The sequence below is a fragment of the Notamacropus eugenii genome, chromosome 1 (assembly GCF_028372415.1).
Source record: "Notamacropus eugenii isolate mMacEug1 chromosome 1, mMacEug1.pri_v2, whole genome shotgun sequence".
Lineage (NCBI taxonomy): Eukaryota > Metazoa > Chordata > Mammalia > Diprotodontia > Macropodidae > Notamacropus > Notamacropus eugenii.
In genome coordinates, this window is record NC_092872.1 from 724,130,491 (window position 1) to 724,154,525 (window position 24,035).

At 37.6% G+C, this 24,035-nt stretch overlaps 1 gene segment (V, D, J or C); it reads right to left on the reverse strand.

Moving 5' to 3' along the window:
* Positions 1–11,350: 11,350 nt before the first annotated feature.
* LOC140520353 (immunoglobulin kappa variable 3-15-like) lies at positions 11,351–12,048 on the reverse strand. The segment is given in 2 exon segments: positions 11,351–11,733; positions 11,966–12,048. Coding segments are annotated over 2 exon segments (438 nt in total).
* Positions 12,049–24,035: the final 11,987 nt, after the last annotated feature.

Sequence of the window (24,035 nt, forward strand, 5' to 3'; positions counted from 1 at the left end):
TAAGTATGCTATATATATTATAATGCTGATATTCTAAAAAACAGTTTCTAAACTCTGAAGAACTCTGATCAACTGCATGATGGACCATGACTCCAGAGAAGTGATAAAGTCCTGATCATTTAATGAAGGAGCCATAAAAGACTAATGCACAGAATAAGAAATTAATTTTTGGATGTGATTGCTATGGGAATGTTTAGGTTGACTGTGCTTATGTGATATTGGGGGATTTCATACTTTTTTATTTCTTTTTCAATGGGTGGGGAAAGCTAGAGTGAGAAAAAATGAATGCTTGGTAAATGAAAAAATAAAATAATAAAATTTCATAAAACAAATTCTATGGGAGTAAAAAGAACAAGTGTCCAGTTGACTTTTTATCACAGTGACATGTACTCATAACTAGTGGCACATGCATTTTAAATTTTTTTAAGCTTTTGCCTATGTAGAAGTTTAATGTTTTCTTCTTTCTTTGTATTCTTTTCAAATTACTATAACTTTTATTACCAAAAACTTTCCCAAATCTTTCACATGTTATTATGCTAAATTATTTGACCAAAGGTCAAGGCACCAATTCATAGCAGTGTGTGTGTGTGTGTGTGTGTGTGTGTGTGTGCATGTCTATTACATACAACTCCACATAACAAACACATGCAGCTAGGTTAGAGAACCAGGCCTAGATTCAGGAAGACCGAGATTCAAATCCAAAATATATCTACCAGAGAACATTATTTACAACCATCTGGAAGAGGGCATGGAAAACTACTGAACTTTTCCAAATTTGTAATCAAATTGGGGAAGTGCTATGGCTTCCCAACTTTCCATGTCTGTAAAGGAAAAGTCTCAGCTTTCCAATGTCCTAGTGATGCTCACAACATTTCTGTAATTATAGGAAGAAAACTGATGGAGATTGAGATGTTATTTGTTACACAAACACTTAGAACTAAGCTTTGAGCACAGTAATTGCTCATTCTTATAAGAAATAAAAATATGGAACTTTAATATTTCTCAGTTTACTCAAAGTTAAGTAACAAGAGGAATATAATTGATCTTATTGATGATTTCAATTGATATGGGGCCTTTAGAACCCACATGGGCACATCCGGGAATCTATAACTGGAGATCCATGGGTAGAGGAAAAGCAAAAGAAAACAAAAAGGAAATAAAGCCTCACAGGCATATATGACATAGCCAGTTAATACATATGAACATGAGTCTTGCCAGGGAAGTTTCCCTCCAAATTGCCTGGCCAATGCCAGCAGGATGGTCTTGAGTTGTTCTTTCAAGTGAGGATCAAAGGTGCATAAAACTATTCCCCTTGCATTTCAACAGACGAATGCTCACTTTGGTTCTGTAAGGGAACAAGGGATAAACCTTCAATATACAAAGATCCTAAAAAAGAGAGAAAGCCCTTAATTATTTGGTCGTATATATGCTTCCTATCAAGCAACATCGATTCATTTGTATTCCCCAGAAATGGTCCTTGAAGTCAGGAAATTTTAAGTAAAAATATCCTCATGTATATCACAAGAAGGACATAAAAACCACAAGCCTAAAAACCATCATGAAACAAATCACTGCAGGCACAGTTTAAGGGTCCCTACAACAATTCTGTCATAGAATAAATTGTAGACTCTTGAGTTAAGCCTTCAGGCATCTCCCCCATTCCCAACTCATGACCTCACACTGAAGCTTTCCTAATATCCACATATTCATAGATTTCTCTCCAGTATGTATACTCTGATGTTTAACAAGATTGGGACTCTCAAGGAAAGAATGTGAGATAAAAGTGAAGTTTAAGTGATGTCTAATCCCATTCTTCTTTCCATCTTTGTTTATGCTTCTACTTGTGCACCCCAACAAAGGGAGACCCCATGCCTCTGTCCCCATTTATTGCTAATCTTTCCTTGCCCTTCCATTTTCTATCTTCTTTCAGCACCAACAGAACATAAACTATACTTCTTCTATCTCATTGGAGCACCTCTATGATCTCTTATGACATTCGGATTCTTAAACTCCCCTTTTATCACCCCAACTGTTAGAATGTAAATATTTCTTTGATAGAAAATCCCCTCTGATTGTTAACTTGGGTTTACCCTTTTATCTTTATGTCTGTTTATTTCAGATGTCTCTTCCTTTCAGTTTTCTTATCATAAATATTTGAAAATTGTCAGTGTCATAACATGCACATATTCTTTTCCTCATAGGATATATTGAGTATTTGTTGATAGGTAATTTATGCTTATAGACCTTAATCTCTTACTTTTGGGATGTCTAGGCTCTTTGAAAGTGATGGCTGGTAGATTTTGGGCGGCCCTGACTGCGGCTCCTCCATGATTGGCTTCCTTCTTTCTGGTTGCTTTTTGTGCGGCAATGATTTTCAATGATTTCTTGGACAAAAAGATACCTAGGTTATTCTTTGGTCGTAGATTTCAGGTTTACAATGATTCTTAAGTCATCTGTCATTGGTCTTTTTTCCCCCAGGTTAGTGGTTCTTGATTAGATATACATTTTGATTTCTTCCAATTTCCTCAGTCTTTTGGCTTTGCTTTAATAATAATGGGAATAGGTATCCCTTATACTGCACTTACTATAAGCCAGGCACTCTGCCTTAGCACTTTACAAATACACTCTCATTTGATTCTCACAAAAACCCTTGGAGGATGATACTATTATGATCCTCATTTCACAGTTGAGGAACTTGAGAAAAATAGAGGTTAAGTGCCTTGCCCAAGGTCACACAGCTGATAAATGTTTGAGGTTGGATTTGAACTCAGATTTTCCTGGTTCTGGGCCCAGTCTTCTAAACGCTCCACAATCTAACTGCCAAATTAATTTTCTCTTTTGAAGTCATTAACTTCAGTTTTGTCAAATTTTTAGTATTCAGATAACTTTCAGATTAAGCACTGCTAAACATGGGCATATACATAGACACATATATTTATACAGATATATTTATATATATATACATATATATATACCCACATAATAATTACATACACACTTATATAAATGTTTCAGCATTCACACACATACATAAATCTAAATTTATACCGTTCAGTCTCTTCCTCACAGGCTGACATGTAAACCCTGGGAAAATAGTCTTTGGTCTTTGCCTTAGTATTTCTTGCTTTGTTTTAGGTGGATGGATTACAGCTTTGCATATTGTGAGCTTGAAATGTCTGCAGAGCAAGTCTCTGAGGGTCTGGATCTTGATACACAACAGATTTTTGCAGATAGCCCAGAATTCATCATCTACAGTACCCATACCAGCATTAGCTGACAAGAAGACTTATGTAACTACAATACTATATTTACATGTGAATTTGATGGCATCATTGTTCTCTAGAAAATGTGTCTCCAGGAACCAAAGTGATTTTGGGGACAATATGTCTCCAAATACTGAGATTGGTAATATTTGTAGTTTTATTCTTTTGTCTCTGTCAAGTAAATATTTCTTTGTAAAGGCTGATTAGATAAAGTATAGGGCCTGGAGACAGGGCTCATCTCCATGATTTCAGATCTTTCTTCTAATGCCTACTAGATGTGTGACCCTGGGCAAGTCACTTAACATTGTTGGTCTCAGTAGCCTCACCTGTGAAATGAGCTGGAGAAGGAAAGAGTAAACTCTTCTAGTACCTTTGCCAAGAAAACCCCAAATAAAATCATGAAGAATTGGACACTACTGAAAAACGACTGAATAACTATAATGTTAAAAGAGCTGATTTTTCCGATTCATGATGTTGGCTGAGTATTGTAGCTTCTGGTTCTTTCAGTCAGAAGGTACAGATCTTTGTGTTGAGCTAATGTGTGCCGAGGCTAAAAGCAGGTTTTTGTTTTTTGTTTCCTAGATCAACCCTGGGGTTAGCTTGTTAGGTGTGTGGGAGGGGTGGTCTGGTCTCAGGAGATCTCCTCAGCTGACCTGAGGCAAAGGCAAGGTCAGGAGATGGTGATCGCAGCTTCCCTATTGTCTTCCCTTTTCCCCTGAAGGGCTGGGCCACGCCTAGATGCTAATGCATGTTCCCGCCCCTCCTGGGGCTCGTCTCCCGGGCGGAGGCTTGCCTGGGTCTCAGTGCAAATTTTCTCTGCCCTGGGTCATCTGTCCCTCCAGATCACCTCTGCCACAGTAGGAAGAATCCCCCTTTGCTATTTTTCTAGCCTCTGGTGTTATGAGACTATTTGCCCCCTTCTGCTGTTCCCACTGATCCAAGATTAATCTGGGGAAGAATTTTATGGTTCTTTCACGGTCATCAGGGGGGAGGAGAGAGCATTTACTGATCACTCCGCCATCCTGGCTCCCGGAAGTTCCAGTAGGTGACTTACCGAAGTTTAGTCTTCAGGCTGAAGGTTTCAAGGGCTGCTGCACTGATATCTGGCGCTCAGCGGCTCTCACTGGCTCGGTTTGGCTTGTCTCCTGCTCCGCTGGTTTCGCCCGCCACTCTCGGGCTTCCCAGGTCCCTTCCATCCTGCTGCGCTCACCGCACTGTGATGTGTGCTGGGGGCTTACTCCCCCGGAACAGATCCTTGCCGTGGACCTTCCAGTCCAACCTGGGCTCCGAATCTGTCAACGTCTGTCACCCACTGGATTCCACACCTCCAAAATTTGGTCAGATTCTCCTTTCAGAGATATCCAGAGGAGTTTGTCCAGGAGCTTAGGTGAGTCATTGCTTTCACTCCGCCATCTTGGCTACGCCCTCCAAACAAGTCATTCCCCAATTGATAAATGGTCAAAGGATATGAACAGGCAATTTTCAGAGGAAGAAATTAAAGCTATCTATAATCATATGAAAAAATGCTCTAAATCACTATTGATTAGAGAGATGCAAATCAAAACAATTCTGAGGTACCACATCACACCTATAAGATTGGCAAACATGACAGAACAAGAAAATGATAAATGCTGGAGAGGATGTGGGAGAGTTGGAACACTAATTCATTGTTGGTGGAGCTGCGAGCACATCCAACCATTCTGGAGAGCAATTTGGAACTATGCCCAAAGGGCTACAAAAATGTGCATACCCTTTGACCCAGCAATATCGCTACTAGGACTATATCCCCAAGAGATCATAAAAATGGGAAAGGGTCCCACATGTACAAAAATATTTATAGCAGCACTCTATGTAGTTGCCAAAAACTGGAAGTCAAGGGGATGTCCATCAATTGGGGAATGGCTGAATAAATTATGGTATATGAATGCCATAAGAAATGATGAACAAGAAGACTTCAGATAGGCCTGGAAGGACTTATATGACCTGATGCTGAGTGAAAGGAGCAGAACCAGGAGAACTTTGTGCACAGCAACGACCACAGTGTGCGAGAGTTTTTTCTGGTAGACTTGGAATTTTGTAATAACACAAGAACTTCTTATAAAAAAAAAAAAATCCCAATGGTGGTTCTCAAGGCAAAATGCCTTCCACACTCAGAGAAAGAAATATGGAAGCCATTCACAAAATGTAGAAGATCATGTTTGTGTATGTGTATGTGTTTGTGTATCATGTTTTGATTTGTTATATGATTTCTTCCATTTATTTTAGTTTGACTACATAGCATGACTATAGTGAAATATACTCAATAGGAAAGTATATGTAGAACCCATACAGAATTGTATGCAGTCGTGGGGAGGGAGGGGGGTAGTGGGAGGTAGCTGTGGGGGGGATAAAATCTCAATTGTATGGCAGTGATTGTTAAACATTAAAAAATAATAAAAATAAATAAAAAATAAAAAAAATAAGAAAGAAAGAGCTGAGTGCTTGGAGTATGATATTCTGGAAGACAAAAGAACTAGAAGTACAACCAAGAATAACCTACCAAGCAAAACTGATTATAATCCTTCAAGGGGGGAAAGGGACATTTAATGAAATAGAAGACTTTCAAACATTCCTGATGAAAAGATCAGAGAAGAACAGGAAGTCTTATTTCCAATGTAAAATCGAAAATAAGCATAAAGAGAAGAACATGAAAGAGAAATCATAAGGGGCTCAAAAATATTAAATTCTTTACATTTCTATATGGTAATATAGTATATATAACTCCTTAGAACATTATCATTATTAATAGCAATTAAAAACACTGTACATAGACAGAGGGCAGGGGAATGAGTTGATTGTGTTTGGGGTGATCTAAAAAAATGAATGGACAAGGAAGACGGATGCACTAGTAGAAAAGGAAAGGGAGAGCCATAATTGTAAAATTATCTCACATAAGAGAGGAGTGTAACAAAGAGCTTTTATAGTGGAAGGAAAATAGTAGATGGGGGTGAGCAACACTTGAACTTCACTCTCATCTAAATTGTTCAAAAATGGAAAAAGTATTTACATAGACACTATTTTAGGTATAGAAAATAATCTTACTCAACAGGAAAGTAGGAAGGGAAGGGAATAAATGAAAGGGAGAGGGTGATAAGAAGGAGACTGGATTAAGGGAGGCAATGGATGGAGGTAAAAGCAAACTTTAGAGGAGAAAGAGGATTAAAAGACAGAGAGAACGTTAAACAGAACAAAATCACATGGAGAGAAATATCCTATTAATAAGCAGAACTGAGAATGTGTATGGGATGAATTCACCCATGAAATGAGCAAGTATGGTTGTTGTTGTTCTTGCTGTTGTTGTTGTTGTTGTCCTTCTTTCTGGAAGAGGACCATGACATCATGGAGATGAAGACATGACTTGCGCTTGACTTTGTTTTGAATGAGAGAGGGCTATGCAAAGTCACCAGTCTCACTTCTCCTCCAGAGCCATCTGGATCCAGTGGCCAGATTCATCAGAATGACTGAAAATGGCCCAGGAGGCACTGGGATACCCTGGTCCTTTTAGGCTAAGACCTTTTCAGGTTCTCACTTTGAGTCAGGTAACGCCCATTCAGTGAACAGGACTCCCTAGGAAGTGAGTCAAGAGATGAAAACTTTAATAAAAACAAATTAAACTGGGAGTAGAAAATTCTCAGGGGTACTGACCAAAAGAGAAGCAGCTACAATTTACATTCACTCTGAGCTAGAAGGGCCCCAAAATTGCCATTAAGTGGTACTTGGGCAGGGATCTATTTTTTTGCAGTCTATGAGCTCCAGAGTGAAATGGGTTTAAGGTTTGGTCTTTGAGAAAAGAAAGGAAGAAAGAAAGAAAGAGAGAAAGAAAGAAAGAAAGAAAGAAAGAAAGAAAGAAAGAAAGAAAGAAAGAAAGAAAGAAAGAAAGAAAGAAAGAAAGAAAGAAAGAAAGAAAGAAAGGAAGAAAGAAAGAAAGAGAGAGAGAGAGAGAGAGAGAAAGAAAGAAAGAAAGAAAGAAAGAAAGAAAGAAAGAAAGAAAGAAAGAAAGAAAGAAAGAAAGAAAGAAAGAAAGAAAGAAGGAAAGAAGGAAAGAAGGAAAGAAGGAAAGAAAGAAAGAAAGAGAGAGAGAGAGAGAGAAAGAAAGAAAGAGAGAAAGAAAGAAAGAAAGAGAGAAAGAAAGGAAGGAAGGAAGGAAGGAAGGAAGGAAGGAAGGAAGGAAGGAAGGAAGGAAGGAAGAAGAAAAGAAGGAAGGAAGGAAGAAAGAAGGAAAGAAAGAAAGAAGGAAAGAAAGAAGGAAAGAAAGAAAAGAAAGAAAGAAGGAAGGAAGGAAGGAAGGAAGGAAGGAAGGAAGGAAGAAGGAAGGAAGGAAGGAAAGAAAAAGAAAGAAGGAACGAAAGACAGTGAGGAAGGAAGAAAGAAAGAAAGGAAGGAAGGAAGGAAGGAAGGAAGGAAGAAAGAAAGAAAGGGAGAAAGGAAGGAAGGAATAAAAAAGAAAGAAAGAAAGGGAAAAAAGAAAAGGAAAGTAAGGAAGAAAGGAAGGAAGGAAGGAAGAAAGAAAGAACGAAAGAAGCAAAGAAGGAAAGAAAGAAAATGAAAGGAAGGAATGAAGGAAAGAAAGAGGAAAAAAAGAAGGAAGGAAGGAAGGAAGGAAGGAAGGAAGGAAGGAAGGAAGGAAGGAAGGAAGGAAGGAAGGAAGGAAGGAATATAGCCAGTATACCCCAGGTTAACTATCAAATTTACGTGCCTTTAGAGAGAACAGGAAGAGGAGGAAGTAGAAGGTGCGCAATGGACTAGTTTTGAAAAGAGAATAACCAAGTATTCAAGAAAACTTAAATGTCTTGAAACAAAAGATCAAAGGAGCACAACAGTTATCACTTCAAGACTAACTGACATCAAACCACTTTGGATCCTAGTGACCCATTCTCAATGTCCATTTTATTAGCACAGTTTGAGTCCCATATATTTCATGTAAGTGTCTGGTCCCTAGATATCTTCTCTTGGACAATAGACTTTACTCTTAGGACAGCTCTAAAAAGGGCTCTAGTTCCAAATCTAAAGTTTCCTAGATAATTCTCATTTATTACACTTTAGTACAATCACTTCAATTTGGTTCTTAAATATTAAAGTCAGAGAAATACAGCTTATATATAGTTTGCTGTTTTATCCTGATCTAAAACCTGTACATAAAATGAGAATCTTTAAAAATTTATGAGGGTCCAACCATAACATGAACTCTTCTGTCTTTTAAAATTATCTGACAGATAGTTTTAAGATTAAAAAATTCCCTTTCTTTACCATTATCAACACAATTTATGTGTAAAATCCTTGATCTAATTTTTGAGAAATAATTACCAAAACATACTCAAAGCTGGAATTTCCATGACATATGAATTGGGAGCCAATAATATACATATGTATACAGTTCTTAGAGAAAAGAGTGTAAACCTGTCGCCTTCTCAAATTGTACTATTCCATTTAATTAGAAAACTTTGCAGTACATCTATATCTTATTACTCTGTGGAACCATTTACCCCTTAGGAAGATATCATCCCTAGATTATAATTTGACCAAAAATATAGATTAAAATTGTAAGATGTTCGTACTTTCATTCTATCAAAATAACTCTGAGATGTTCCACTATCAATTTAGTATTTAATAAATTCAGTATTGTACTTACAAAACATCTTGATTATAGAAATTTTTCTACAAAAGAAAAAAGGACATAAGTATAAGAATGGAATATATCATAATAGTAGGGTAACTCCCTTAACTCTGTTTGGTTCCAGGCATGAGTCACGTCTGACAGCCAATCATGTAGTCACAGGGTGTTAAAAGCAAAGCTCAGGATTCACCAGGTGGGAATTTTCCTTTTCAGAAAGGAAATAGCACAGGGGGGAAACAGTCATGAGGACCCTTCCTTAGGCAATATCAAAGTCATCACCAAAACTTTTCCCAAACACAGACATACATGGATAGCTGCATAGACTAGAAACCAGAATCCAATAATATGTTTTTTACAAGACACACACTTGAAACAGAAAGATACACACAGAGTTAAAATAAGAGGCTGGAATAGAATCTATTAGGCTTCAGCTAATGTACTTTTTTTTTTTAAAGACATTTGAAGGAATTATAAGCTCAAAGAAAGCCAAATTAAACATAAGTGTAATTAAAAGAGATAAGGAGGGAAATTGCATCTTACTTAAAGGAAAGCAACAGAGAATGAAATAATATCAGTATCTACCATACATGAACCAAATGGCCTAGTATTCAAATTCTTGAAAGTCAGATGAACTGCAAGAAGAAATAGATGATAAAAATATACTAGTGAATGTACTCCACTTTCCCCTCTCAGAACTAGAAAAACTATAAAATAAATGAGAAAAAAGTTTTAGATGAATGTAATTTTTGAGGAGGAGGGGGAGGTGAGGCAATGAGGGTTAAGTAACTTGCCCAAGGTCTCACAGCTGGTAAGTGTCACATGCCTGGGGGCATATTGGAACTCAGGTCCTCCTGACTCCAGGGTTGCCTCTCTGTTCACTTCCTTAACTACCTGACCCTGAATGGAAGTGTTTGAAGTGAGACATGATAGACTTCTGGGAAAAGCTGGGAGAATAACTGTGCATACCATTATCTCAGGTGTACATTAGCATCTATACAAAACCTGACCATGTGTAAGGGCAGGAAAATGTCACAAACAAATTCAGAGAAGCAGAAATATTGGTGATGTTCTTTTCAGACCGTAATGAAATAACTATGACATTTAATAAAGAATAAATTAAAACTTAATTGGAAACTAATCTATTCAGTAAGAAAGAGTAGGTAAAAGAACAATTCATAGAAGCAACTGATAATTTCATTAAGGAGCATGACAACAATGAGACAAAATTCCAAAATTTGTGATATGCAGGCAAAGCAATACTTAGGGGAAATTTTAAATCTCTAAACACATGTATCAGTAAAAGGGAGAAAGAGCAGATCAATTGTGGGAAATAAAGTTCTGCTGTCCACATTCCCACATGATAGGAGTTGTGACCTAGCATGGACAGGTTAGAGGTCAGAGACTAAGCCACAGGCTCAAGGAGCTGTGTGAGGAAGGGCCTATCAGAGAGGAGCACATGGAGTCACATGGTCAGGGGATGGTGTCACAGGACATCCAAAGTTCAGAAAACAGGATAAGAAGCCCCATCTTCCTCCATGGGTTGTAGCCTTCCTGTAACCTTCCTGCAATCTTACTGGGGGAGGCTACCCATCCATTCAGGGGAAATGGACAGAAAGATTAATAAAGGCCTTACTGATTTCACAACAGGTATTATTCTTTCTTTAAGGTGAACATGTTTCTCTCTGTTGGGGACTTGCTAAATGGGCTCACTTCTAACGTCAATGAACTGGACATGGAACTAAAAAAACAGGAAAGCAACAAATTTAAAATCCCTAAGTAAACATCAAAATGGAAATTTTGAAAATCATATGAGAAATTAACAAAATTAAAAATAAAAAAATATTGTACTTATAGAAGTAGGAACCGGTTTCATGAAGAAACCAGTAAAAATAGGTAAACCACTGAGTAATTTGATTAAGAAAAATGACAGAAGAAAACCAAATTACCAGTATCAAAAATGAAAAGGGGAATGTGCCACCACTGAAAATGCAACTAAAACAATTATTGGGAGTAATGTTGTTCAATTATATGCAGGTAAAACTAACAATCTACGTGAAATGAATAAATACTTACAAAATGGCCCAGATGAACACAAGTGGAAATAAAATACTAATATAATCCTGTCTTGGAAAAAGAGGGAAGTAATGTTCAATGGGACAGGAAGTGGAGGCTACACCCCAGTAGGGAAGGGTTCTTAAACCCAAAAAGGGTTGCTTCTGTTTTACCCTAAGGGCAATAAGGTTAGCCACTAGAGTGTCATCTGGGGTTGTTGCTTAGTTTGTTTGTGTTTTTTTCTGAATGACCTGGATTATGTCATGGACCCTTTGCTTGGCTTTGCTAATGTTTATGTAAGATGTAACTACCAAGATAGAATGGGCTTTGTGGGAAGAAGAAGTGAGATTAGCCTTTTCTTGAAAGCAGAGTCTGTTTAGACTCAGAGACTAAAGGAAGTAACTGCTCCCCTGGGTGGAGACAGCTGAACTGCCTGGGGAGTTTTTGTACAGGGCTGGAGCACTGTGGGAATCCAACTCTTATAATGCTTACAGTAATAAACTCCAACATCATCAGCCTCCACAGGGCTGATGGTGAGAGTGTAATCTGTTCCAGACCCGCTGCCGCTGAACCGGGATGGGATCCCAGAGTGCAGGGTGGATGTGTAATAGATGAGTAACTTTGGAGACTGACCAGGTTTTTGCTGGTGCCATGCTAAATACTTGCTGATGTCCTGACTAGCCCTACAGGAGATGGTGACTGTGTCTCCTGGAGTCACAGACAGGGAAGTTGGAGACTGGGTCACCACAATCTGTCCACTGGCATCTATAATGAAAGAGAAAACACAAATGTCACCAACTGTTCACCAGATTTTTCACCAAAAGACTTTTGAATAGAACCAGCTAGACCAGTTTTACTGGGAGAGGCATATTATACACTAAAAAAAAAGAATATTTTAAAACCCCAGAAACAGGTTCTGAATGATCTAAAAAGAGAACCATGTGAATAAGAAGTATGTGAATAATTCCATGGCACACTCATGTCTATCCATCCTCACCTGGAATCACAAGCAGAAGGAGGCAGAAGAACTGAGCTGGGAACATCATCTCCATGTTGTGTTCTGTCCAGTGCTGATCCCTGGGCAAGTGAATAACAACATACTCTGATAAAGGTTCTGTGCAATAGGAATAGGTTGGGGGTGGAGATAGAGGAGGGTATGCAAAGCAGCCTGGTCTTTTATAGGGGAAAGGAGGATGATCTGGTAATTATCATCAGTATTATGATACTGATTTATGAAATTGGCACCCATTGAATTTCTTTGTGTTGTCTTTGTACTGGCTCATAGTGAAGATATTTCAACATGGTTGAAAAATCTTCACTGGGATGATGAATGTGAACAAGGTCAAGTTACTCTTTAGTGGAAAATGATGAAACAGATAAAAAGGAATGAAGGCATCCCCAAAGTGGAAATGAACCTGCCCAAATGCCCATTGTTTCACAGTCATGTTCTAGGGATGCGATCTGGCTCTGAATGAAATCACCATTATCTTCAATTAAGTGAGGAGAGAATATGTAGAGCAGGGATGGGGGAACCTGCATATATGCATATATGACTTTCTAGGTCCTTGGGTACAGCCTTCTAAGTGAGTCCAAGTTTTACAGAACAAATCTTTTTATTAAGGGGATTTGTTCTGTGAAGTTTGGATTCAATCAAAGAGTCACACTTGAGGACCTAGAGGCCACATGTTACCTTGAGGCTGCAGGTTCCCCACCCCTGATCTAGGGGATAAGGGCTCACTGGTTGATTGTCAGGAATGGAACATGTCATAGAGAATTCAAAGATAATAAAGAAATTGAAAAGGCCTTTGAATTTTGCATCAATGCAGCTTGTGAAATAAAAGGGTGGAAAACATGCAATATAATCTCTGCATCTTGAAAATGTTAGTATCTACCAGGCACCCCCAAAAAATCAGATATCAAGAATTATATAACTGGAGTTCCCTAGCCTTTGTAAACCAACAAGAAGTCCCCATAGAACATATGCAAATGCCACAATATCCCTGAGGATTCAATGAGTAATTTGTACTCAAACAAGACCACTGTCACAGACAAAAACTTTGCCCACAGTTCCCTAGACATAGCCTTGATTCATAAGCAAGTACTCAGGGACAAAGTCACCCTTTCCCAATAAGCAGCCTTAGTTTTTCACTCCTATGAACTAAGTTCATTTCTGGGGGGATCTTAAGTTAAGGTCTTCCCAAGCTCTCTGGATCATTGTTGTGCATCTCACAGTCCCTGGAGAAAGCTATTGAAGCCTAGGCTGTTCCCCATCCCCAGTTGCACTGATGCAGTCATGGAATTCTAATTACAAATAACATGTTCATTGTTAAGAAGACGTTAACCCTGCTTTCCTTTTATGAAAGGTCACCATCTTCCTCAGATTGCATCAGAAGTACGTGAAAATCACTGGCTGATATAAATATTTATCTAGTCTCTTACACATGGGGTATGGGAAGACAAAGTTAAATGGATCAGCTTTAGCATGAAGCAGTCAGTCTGCATGGTCACACTACAGGAAGTTCTTCAGTCCAGTAGACCTGAGAAGTTCCCTCAAATACCTCCCTTACACATTGAGAGAGAGTGGAGAAAAGAAGGTACGTTGATGAGAAGAGGAAGTAAGAAATCATGTACAGAGTAAAACCAGAAAATTGCCAAAACAAAGAAAGAGAGAGAAATCTTGAGAGAATAGGAATGAAGGATGTTATGAAGCAATCCAATGTTGTGTATAAGCACCAGAAGATTGTTGATAAGCCAGTGTCTGGAGGATCTATGAGAGAACATACTACCAAGAAAGAATTCAGCAATATTTTGAAAAATAAGATAGAAAAATAGTCGTAAGAAAAATCCTACTTCCTTCAAGAAGGCTTTCCTAGCCTTCCTTAATGCTCCTGCCTTTCAATGGTTGATTATCTTCCGTTTATCCCGTATGCATCTTGTCCATACATAGTTGTGTGCATGTTGTATCCTCCACTTGACTGTAAGCTCCTTCTGAAGAGGGATTGATGTTAGTAGTAGTAGTGATGATGGTGTGGTGATAGTGGTAGTAGCAGTAGTAGTAGCAGTACTAGTAGTAATAATAGTAGTAGTAGTAGTGGTAGTGGTGGTGGTGGTAGTAGTAGCAGTACTAGTAGTAATAATAGTAGTAGTAGTAGAAGTAGTGGTGGTGTGGTAGCAGTAGTAGTAACAGTAGTAGTAGTAGTAGTAGTAGTAGTAGTAGTAGTAGTAGTAGTAGTAGTAGTAGTTGTAGTAGTGATGATGGAGGGAGAAAGGGAAGATAGAAGAAGAAGAAGAAGATTAAGGAAAGTTACGATTGTAATGGTTGTAGGGGTGGTAGTAGTGGCAGTAGTGGAACAGCAATAGTAGTAGTAGTAGGGGTGGTAGTATTGGTGGTATTAGTGGTAGAAGACTTGGAAGAGGAAGAGGAAAACTCAGATTAGATAGATAGATAGACAGTTACACTTATAATGGTGAGGGTAATACTAGCAGTAGTAAAAGTGGTAATAGTGGTCATAGTAGTGGAAGCAGTGATAGTAGTAGTGGTGGTGGCGCTGATGGTGGTAGTGGTGATGGTGGTGGTGGTGATGATGGTGATGGTAGTAGTAGTAGTAGGAGTAGTAGTGGTGATGGTGATGGTGGTGATGGTAGTAGTAGTAGTAGTAGCAGTAGTAGTAGTAACAGCAGTAGTAGTAGCAATTGTGGTGGTGGTGGTGGTGGTAGTGGTGGCTTCTGTCGCTATTGTTTTAGTAGTTGTAGTAGTAGTGGAGAAGAAATAGTAGTAGCAGCAGCAGCAGCAACAGCTAACATTGCTATAACACTTTGAGGTTTCCTAAGTGCTTTATATATGTTAACTCAATGATGCTCACAGTGACCCAGTGAGGCAACTGCTATTATATCCACTTTACAGAGAGGGAAACTGAAGCTGATAAAGGGCATGATTTGCCCAGAGTCACATAGCTACTGTCTGAAGCAAACTTCAAACTCAGGTCCTCTAAGTTCAGTCCTCCAGCCATTACTCTACTTAAATGCCTTTTTTTCTGTCTTTCTTTGTATCCCCAGCACTTACCTCAGTTTCTGGCACATAGGACACGTTTAATAAATGTTGACAGACATATTTCCATGGCAGGATCTAAAAGACAAATAAACTACAGGGAAATCAGAGCAGGGCTCCATAATAGCCTTTAGGTGGCATTTTCCAAAGCACTTTACACTTCGTTTCATTTGATCCCCACAACAACCCTGGAAGGTAAAGTGTTGTCATGAATCTGCATTTTACAGATGAGGAAACTGAGCCAGAGAGAGGTTAAACATCGTGTACAGGGCCACACAGCAAGTAAGTGTCCAAGGCCAGATATGAACTCAGGTCTTTCTGACTCCAGGTCCAGTCACTTAGCCACCTGCATAAACTGACTCTTTAAGCTGGAACCCACTACCTGATGAACTGACAATGGGAGCAACAGACCCAGTAAACCCAGAACAAGCCTCTGGTAATGACTGAAAATTGACAGTCTATGGAAATAAGAATTTCCCAGAGAAAAGTGTTTCTCATCTAAATGAGTTTTCTCATGTGGGAGCACTAAGGGTTCTCTTTATAGTAATGACGACAGTGATGGAATTTTTGCCAACTTCAAACTTGTCCTTTTGTTTTAATTGTCTTTATAAAACTAAATCAAAATCCAATAATATTTTTTAAAACTGTCTTAATTGGCATCATTTTCCCCAAAACATTTTACATAATCCCTACATCACTGCTTGCTGCATTTTCCCAAGATCATTAAAAGTTTCCATGTTGGTCTAATCTGTTAGTCCTGATCCGTTATTTTTGCATTTCCAGGTGAGTAATTAGGTCAGGGATTCTTCCTTATATTATTTCATAGGCTTGTTATAAATTTGAGATCAGTTTGGAAATAGTAATCCCATTGCTCCAGTTTGCAAAAAGTCACATAACGTAGGCCTGGAATCAGGAAGACAAGTTCTAACCCAGCTTCAGACACTGGCTGTGTGAACCTAGGCAAGTCACTTATCTGCTTATCTCAGTTTCCTCAACTGTAAAATTAGGATAATAATAGCACCTATACCCCAAGGTTGTTTTGAGGATCAAATGAGATATTTGTAAAGTGCTTACCACAGTGACACATAATAGGCTTTATATAAATGCTTATTATAATTGAAATAGGTGTTATTATTAGAGAAAAGTTTGATTTTGAGGTGAAAGGAAGGGGAAATAATCTTTCTTTTCTTAATCTTTTGAAATTAAATTCTGGTTTCTGAGAAGGAAGGATAGACCTGATGTATAAGGTATGCTTATATGTGAAATGAGTCACTGATATTCCTTGTTTTGTCATCAACTATTCCTAACTGCAAAAGGTATCTTATTTCTTGAGTTCTAATTTATTTATGATATGACCTTCTCTAATTAGGTCACCTATTCATTTGGAGTTTATCTTGGTATTGAATGTGAGACACAAATTTATTTTTCCCATCTCTGGTTTGATACACTCCAACTCATAGTCCAGAAATCTAAATAACATTCTTAGACACCTTCTTCACCACTACTTACTTTCTCAAATTAACCTTTCTCTTCGGAATAAATGCTAGGGCTTTGACAAGAAAGAGTGATAAAAGATCACCTGAGACCCCAAGTCCTTCACTTTCTGTTTCAGGACTCTGACCCTTAGCCATGCTTCCTAGGTTCTCAGAATCATTAATACCCATGAGTTTCAATGGGAGTGGATTGTTGACAACAGGCTAAGGCGTACATGTTAAATTTGGATCCATCCATATGTTTTTGAGGAATGTTTATGTTCCAAATTATGAAAGTCATTAAAAACAAGTGTTGAAATAAGTTGATGTTAGAACCAAACTTTGGAATTGCTATATCACAAAGTGTTAAGCCAAGATTTCTAAAAAATAATGAAATATTCCTTTACATTGCTCTCATAAACATAGTTTAAATGTCACTTAGAATCATAAAATTGTAGGATTTCAGAATTGCCACTCTTTTTCCATCTTTCATGGAACTTTTTGAATTCAAATTTAAATAAAACACTATATGATGAATTTTGGTGTTAGTTGTCTGTCCCTGCCAGTTTTGTGTCATTTATAAATTTGGTAAGCATGTCACCCATGATTTCAAGCCATTGATTTTTTTAAAATGTTGTTTATTATAGGAGTAATGACAAAGATTCCTGAGGCATCACACTAGAGACCATCTTTCCATGATGATTCAGCTGGTTGCAAATCCATCGACTTGTACTGTTATCTAGCCCATATCTCTTCATCTTTTCCAAAAGATGCTCATTGTAGATTTTGTCAAATATCTTTCTGAAATCTAGGTACACTAGAATACCAAGAATATTCTCCTGTTGCTCAGATTTAGAAATCTTGCTGAAGAAAGGTAATTAGGTTTGTGTCCTAACACTTTTTCTTTGATCTATCATAACTTTTAGTGATCATTGGCACCTATTTAAAATGATCACAAACCATATCACTGCATCAATTAATTCTAGAACTTTGATAGCAAGTGAATCAAGCTCGGTCTGTTTCAAGTCTGAATATTCTATTTGTCTTTCTCTGAAAATCCAAACATTTGTCCATTTTCAATTTTATGACTATTCATCCTTTCTTTGATTGTTTTATGGACCAATAAAAGTAGATTAGTAGCCATTCCTGCAAGTTTCTTCAGTAATCTGGAAAAATGGCCTCCTATCTATTTTCATTATGTACTAGAAAAGTTTTAACCCTAAGTTTTCTAGGAACATATACTTCAAATCAGTATCAGACAAAAGCCATTTAAAAAAAGACAGTCTTTACTTGGGAGCACTTTGGCTGGCTTCTGTTTGCTGCATTTAATGCCAATTCAAAGTCCATGATCACAGAGAACTTTAGAGTTAATAATTCCTGGAAACTTCCATTTAAACTCTGATGGGGGCCTCTTCCTATGGGCTAAGTATGCTGTATATGTTATAATGTCAATATTCTAAAGAACAGTTTCTAAATGCTGAAGAATTCTGATCAATTGCAGGATTGACCATGACTCCAAAGAGCTGATAAAGCCCTGAACATTTTATGAAAGAGCCATGAAAGACTCATGCACAGAACAAGAAATTAATTTTTGGATGTGATTCCTATGGGAATATTTAGGTTGACTGTGCTTATGTAATATGGAGGGAATTTCATATTGTTTTCAATTTCCTTTTCAATGGATGGGGAAAGGTAGAGGGAGAAAAAAGAGAATGCTTGCAAAAAGAAAAAATAAAGTAAAAAAATTTTATAAAACAAATTCTATGGGAGTAAAAAGAACAAGTGTCCAGTCGGCATTTTATCACAGTGACATGTACACGTAACAAGTAGCACATGCATTTCAAATTTTTTTAAACTTTTATCTATTTAGAAGTTTACTTTTTTATTCTTTCTTTGTATTCTTTTTAAATTATTGTAACTTTTATTACCAAAAAACTTCGCAATTCCTTCCCATATTATTCTGCTAAATTATTTGACCAAACTTAAAGGCACCAAATCATAGCTGTGTGACTGTGTCTGTGTCTGTGTGTGTGTGCATGTGTGTGTGTGTGCATGTCTATTACATACAACTCCAGATAACAAATACAGGCAGCTAGGTTAGAGAACCAGGTCTAGATTCAGGAAGACCTGGGTTCAAATCCAAAATATATCTACTACAGGACATTATTTACAACCATCTGGAAGAGGGCATGGAAAAATACTGAGCTTCTCCAAATTTGTATTCAGATTGGGGAAGTGCAATGGCTTCCCAACTTTCCATTTTTGTAAAGAAGAAGTCCCAGGTTTACAATGTGCTAGTGATGCTCACAACTTTCATGGGGTTATAGGATAGAAATTGATGGAGACTGAGGTGTTATTTGTTACACAAACCCTTAGATCTAAGTTTGAGCACAGTAACTGCTCATTCTTATAAGAAATGAAAATATGGAATTTTAATGTTTCTCAGTTTACTCCAAGTTAACTAACAAGAGGAATATAATTGATCTTATTTATGATTTTAATTGCTATGGGGCCGAACCCACATGGGCACATCTAGGAATTTATAACTGGAGATCCATGGGTAGAGGAAAAGCAAAAGAAAGCAAAAAGGAAATAAAGCCTCACAGGCATATATGACATAACAAGTTAATAGATGTAAACATGAGTCTTGCCAGGGAATTCTCCCTCCCAATTGCCTGGCCAATGCCAGCAAGAAGCTCGTGAGTTGTTCTTTCAAGGGAGGATCAAAGGTGCATATAACTATTCCCCTTGCATTTCAACAGATGAATGCTCACTTTGATTCTGTAAGGGAACAAGGGATAAACCTTCAGTATACAAAGATCCTAAAAAAGAGAGAAAGCCCTTAATTATTTGGCTGTATATATGCTTCCTAGCAAGCAGCATCGATTCCTTTGTATTCCCCAGAAATGGTCCTTGAAGTCAGGAAATTTTAAGTAAAAATATCCTTGTGTATATCACAAGGACATAAAAACCACAAGCCTAAAAACCACCATGAAACAAATCACTGCAGGCACAGTCTAAGGGTCCCTACAACAATTCTGTCATAGAATAAATTGTAGGCTCTTGAGTTAAGCCTTCAGGCATCTCCCACATTCCCAATTCATATCCTCAAACTGAAAGTTTCCTAATATCCACATATTCAAAGATTTCTAACCTCTATGTATTGTCTGATGCATAACAAGATTGGGACTCTCAAGGAAAGAATGTGAGATAATAGTGAATCGTAAGTGATGTCTGATGCCCTTCTTTCCATTTTTCTTTATACTTCTACTTGTACACCCCAACAAAGGGAGACCCCGTGCCTCTGTCCCCATTTATTGCTAATGTTTCCTTGCCCTTCCATTTTCTGTCTTCTTTCAGCACCAACAGAACATAAAAACATAATGCTTCTATCTCATTGGACAACCTCTATGACCCCTTCTGACATTAGGATTCTTAAACCACCCTTTTATCACCCTGACTGTTAGAATGTAAATATTTCTTTCATAAAAAATCCCTTCTGATTGTTAACTTGGATTTACCTTTTTGTTTTGTGTCTATTTATTTATTTCAGATGTCTCTTCCTTTCAGTTTTCTTATCACAAATATTTGAAAATCATCAATGTCAAAAACGCTTATTTTTTCCTTATAGGATTATATTCAGTATTTGTTGCTAGGTAATTTATGATTATAGATCTTAATCTCTTGCTTTTGGGATGTCTAGGTTTCTTGAAAGTGATGGCTGGTAAATTTTGGGCAGCCCTGACTGTGGCTCCTCCATGCTTGACTTCCTTCTTTCTGGTTGATTTTTGTGCAGCAACATTTTTTAATGATTTCTTGGACAAAAGGATACCCAGGTTATTCTTTTGGTCATAGATTTCAGGTTTACAATGATTCTAAAGTCATCTGTCATTCGTCTTTTTCCCCCCAGGTTAGTGGTTCTTGATTAGACATACGTTTTGGTTTCTTCCAATTTCCTCAGTCTTTTCACTTTGTTTTAATAATAATGGGAATAGCTATCCCTTATATAGCACTTATCATAAGCCAGGCACTATGCCTTAGCACGTTACAAATACAATCTCATTTAATTCTCACAAAAACCCTTGGAGTTAATATTATTATGATGCTCATTTTGCAGTTGAGGAACCTGAGGAAAACAGAGGTTAAGTGCCTTGCCCAAGGTGTCACAGCTCATAAGTGTCTGAGGCTGGGTTTGAACTCAGATTGTCCTGGTTCTGGACCCAGTCTTCTAAACGCTCCACACACTAACTGCCAAAATAATTTTGTCTTTTGAACTCATTAACCTCACTTTTCTCAAATTGTTAATATTCAGATAACTTTCAGATTAAGTACTGCTATTTATGGGCATATACATGAACATACACACACACATACACACATAAATATATACAAATATATATACATATATACACCCACATAATAATTACAAACACACTTACATAAGTGTTTGAGCATTCACACACACACACATACACCTAAATTTACACCTTCAGTCTCTTCTTCATGAGCTAACAGGTAAACCCTGGGAAAATAGTCTTTGGTCTTTGCCTTAGTATTTCTTGCTTTGTTTTAGGTGCATGGATTACAAGTTCACATATTGTGAGCTTCAAATGTCTGCAGAGCAAGTCTCTCAGAGTCTGGACCTTGACCCACAACAGATTTTTGCAGATAGCTCAGAATTCATCACCTACAGTACTCATACCAGCATTTGCTGACAGGAAGACTTATGTAACTACAATGATATATTTGCATATGAATTTGATGGCATCAGTGCTCTCTAGAAATTGTGTCTCCAAGAACCAAAGTGATTTTGCGAACAATATGTCTCCAAATATTGAGGGTGGTAATAGTTGTAATTTTATTCTTCTGTCTCTGTCAAGTGAATATGTCTTTGTAAAAGCTGAATAGATAAAGTGTAGGGCCTAGAGCCAGGATTCATCTCCATGAGTTCAAATCTGTCTTCTAATACCTACTAGATGTGTGACTCTGGGCAACTCACTTAACATTGTTGGTCTCAGTAGGCTCACCTGTGAAATAACCTGGAGAAGGAAAGAGCAAACTCTTCTAGCATCTTTGCCAAGAAAACCCCAAATAAGATCATGAAGACTTGGACACTACTGAAAAATGACTAAATAACAATAACGTTAAAGGAGCTGAGTGCTTGGAATATGATATTCAGGAAGACAAAAGAACTAGAAGTACAACCAAGAATAACCTACCAAGCAAAACTGATTATAATCCTTCAAGGGAGGAAATGGACATTTAATGAATTAGAAGACTTTCAAACACTCCTGATGAGAAGACCAGAGATGAACAGAAAATCTTTTTTCCAATGTAAGACTCAAAGTAAGCATAAAGAGGAGAACATGAGAGAGAAATCATAAGGGGCTCAATAAAGTTAAATTCACTATATTTCTACATGGGAATATGATACATATAACTCCTAAGAACATTATCGTTATTAAGCAACTAAAAACACTCTACATAAACAGAGGGCATGGGAATGAGTTGACTATATTTGGGGTGATCTAAAAAATGAATGGACAAGGAAGATGGATGCAGTGGTAGAAAGGGAAAGGGAGAGCCATAATTGTGAAAATTATCTCACATAACAGAGGCATGTAAACAAAGAGCTTTCATAGTGGAAGGAAAATGGTAGGTGAGGGTGAGCAACATCTGAACCTCACTCTCACCTAAATTGTTCAAAGAATGGAAAATGTATTTATATAGACACTCAGTTAGGTGTGGAAAACAATCTTACTCAACAGGAAAGTAGGAAGTGAAGGGGATGAATGAAAGGGAGATAAAAAGGAAGGTGGATTAAGTAATGCAATGGACAGAGGTAAAAGCAAACTTTAGAGTAGGAAGAGGATAAAAAACAGAGAGAAGGTTAAACAGAACAAAATCACATGAGGAGAAATGCCCTATTAGTAAGCAAAACTGTGAATGTGAATGGCATGAATTCACCCATAAAATGAGAGAGGGTAGTAGTTGTTGTTCTTGCTGTTGTTGTTTTTGTCCTTCATTCTGGAAGAGTATCATGACATCATGGAGATGAAGACATGACTTGTATTTGACTTTGTTTTGGGTGAGGGAGGGCTTTGCAAGGTCACCAGCCTCACTTCTCCTCCAGAGTCATCTGGATCCAGTGGCCAGATTCATCAGAATGACTGAAAATGGCCCAGGATGCACTGGGAGACCCTGATCCTTTTAGGCTAAGACTTTTAAAGGTTCTCAGTTGGAGATAGGTAATGCCAATTCAGTGAACAGGACTCCTTAGGAAGTGAGTCAAGAGATGGAATCTTTAAATAAAACAAATTAAACTGGGAGGGGAAAATTCTCAGGAGTACTGGCCAAAAGACAAACAATTACTATTTACCTTCACTCTGAGTTGGGAGGGCCCAAAAATAACCATTAAGAGGTGCTTGGGCAGGGATTTCTTGTTGTCCAGTCTATGAGCTTTAGAGTGAAATGGGTTCAACATTGGTTCTTTGAGAAAAGAAAATAAGGAAGAAAGAAAGAAAGAAAGACAGAAAGAAAGAGAGAGAGAGAGAGAGAAAGGAAGGAAAGAAGGAAGGAAGGAAGGAAGGAAGGAAGGAAGGAAGGAAGAAAGAAAGAAAGAAAGAAAGAAAGAAAGAAAGAAAGAAAGAAAGAAAGAAAGAAAGAAAGAAAAAGAAAGGAAGGAAGGATGGAAGGAAGGAAGAAAGAGAGAAAGAAAGAGAGAAAAAAAGCAAGGAAGTAAGGAAGGAAGGAAGGAAGGAAGGAAGATAGCCAGTATACCCCAGGTTAACTATCAAAATTCACCTGCATTTAGAGAGAGGAAGAGGGAGAGAAAGAAGGAGAAGGTGCACAATGGACTACTTTTGAGAAGAGAGTAACCAAATAACCAAGAAAACCTAAATATCTTCAAACAAAAGATGAAAGGAGCACAACAGTTAGGACATAAATATTGACTGACATCAAACCACTTTGTATCTTAGTGAACTGCTCTCAGCATCCATTTTATCCGCACAGTTCAAGTCCCAGATGTTTCATGTTATCTGGTCCCTAGATATCTTTTCTTGGAAAATAGGCTTTATTCTTAGGAGAGTTCTAAAAAGGGGTCTGGTGCCAACTCATAAGTTTCCTAGATATGTCTCATTTATTACACTTTAGTACAATCACTTCAAGTTGGTTCTTAAATCTTAAAATCAGAGAATTTCCGTTTATATACAGTTTGCTGTTCTATCCTTATCTAAATCCTGTATATAACTTAAGAATCTTTAAAAACTTATGAGGGTCCAACCATAACATGAGCTCTTCTCTCTTTTAAAATTATCAGACACATAGTTTTGAGATTTAAAAAAATTCCCTTTCTTTACCATTATCAACATAATATATGTGTAAAATCCTTGATCTAATTGTGAGAAATAATTACTACAACATACTCAAAGCCAGAATTTCCAAGACATATGAACTGGGGAGCCAGTCACATACATATGTACATAGTTCTTCGAGAAAAGACTCTAAACCTGTTGCCTTCTCAAATTTTGCTATTTCATTTAATT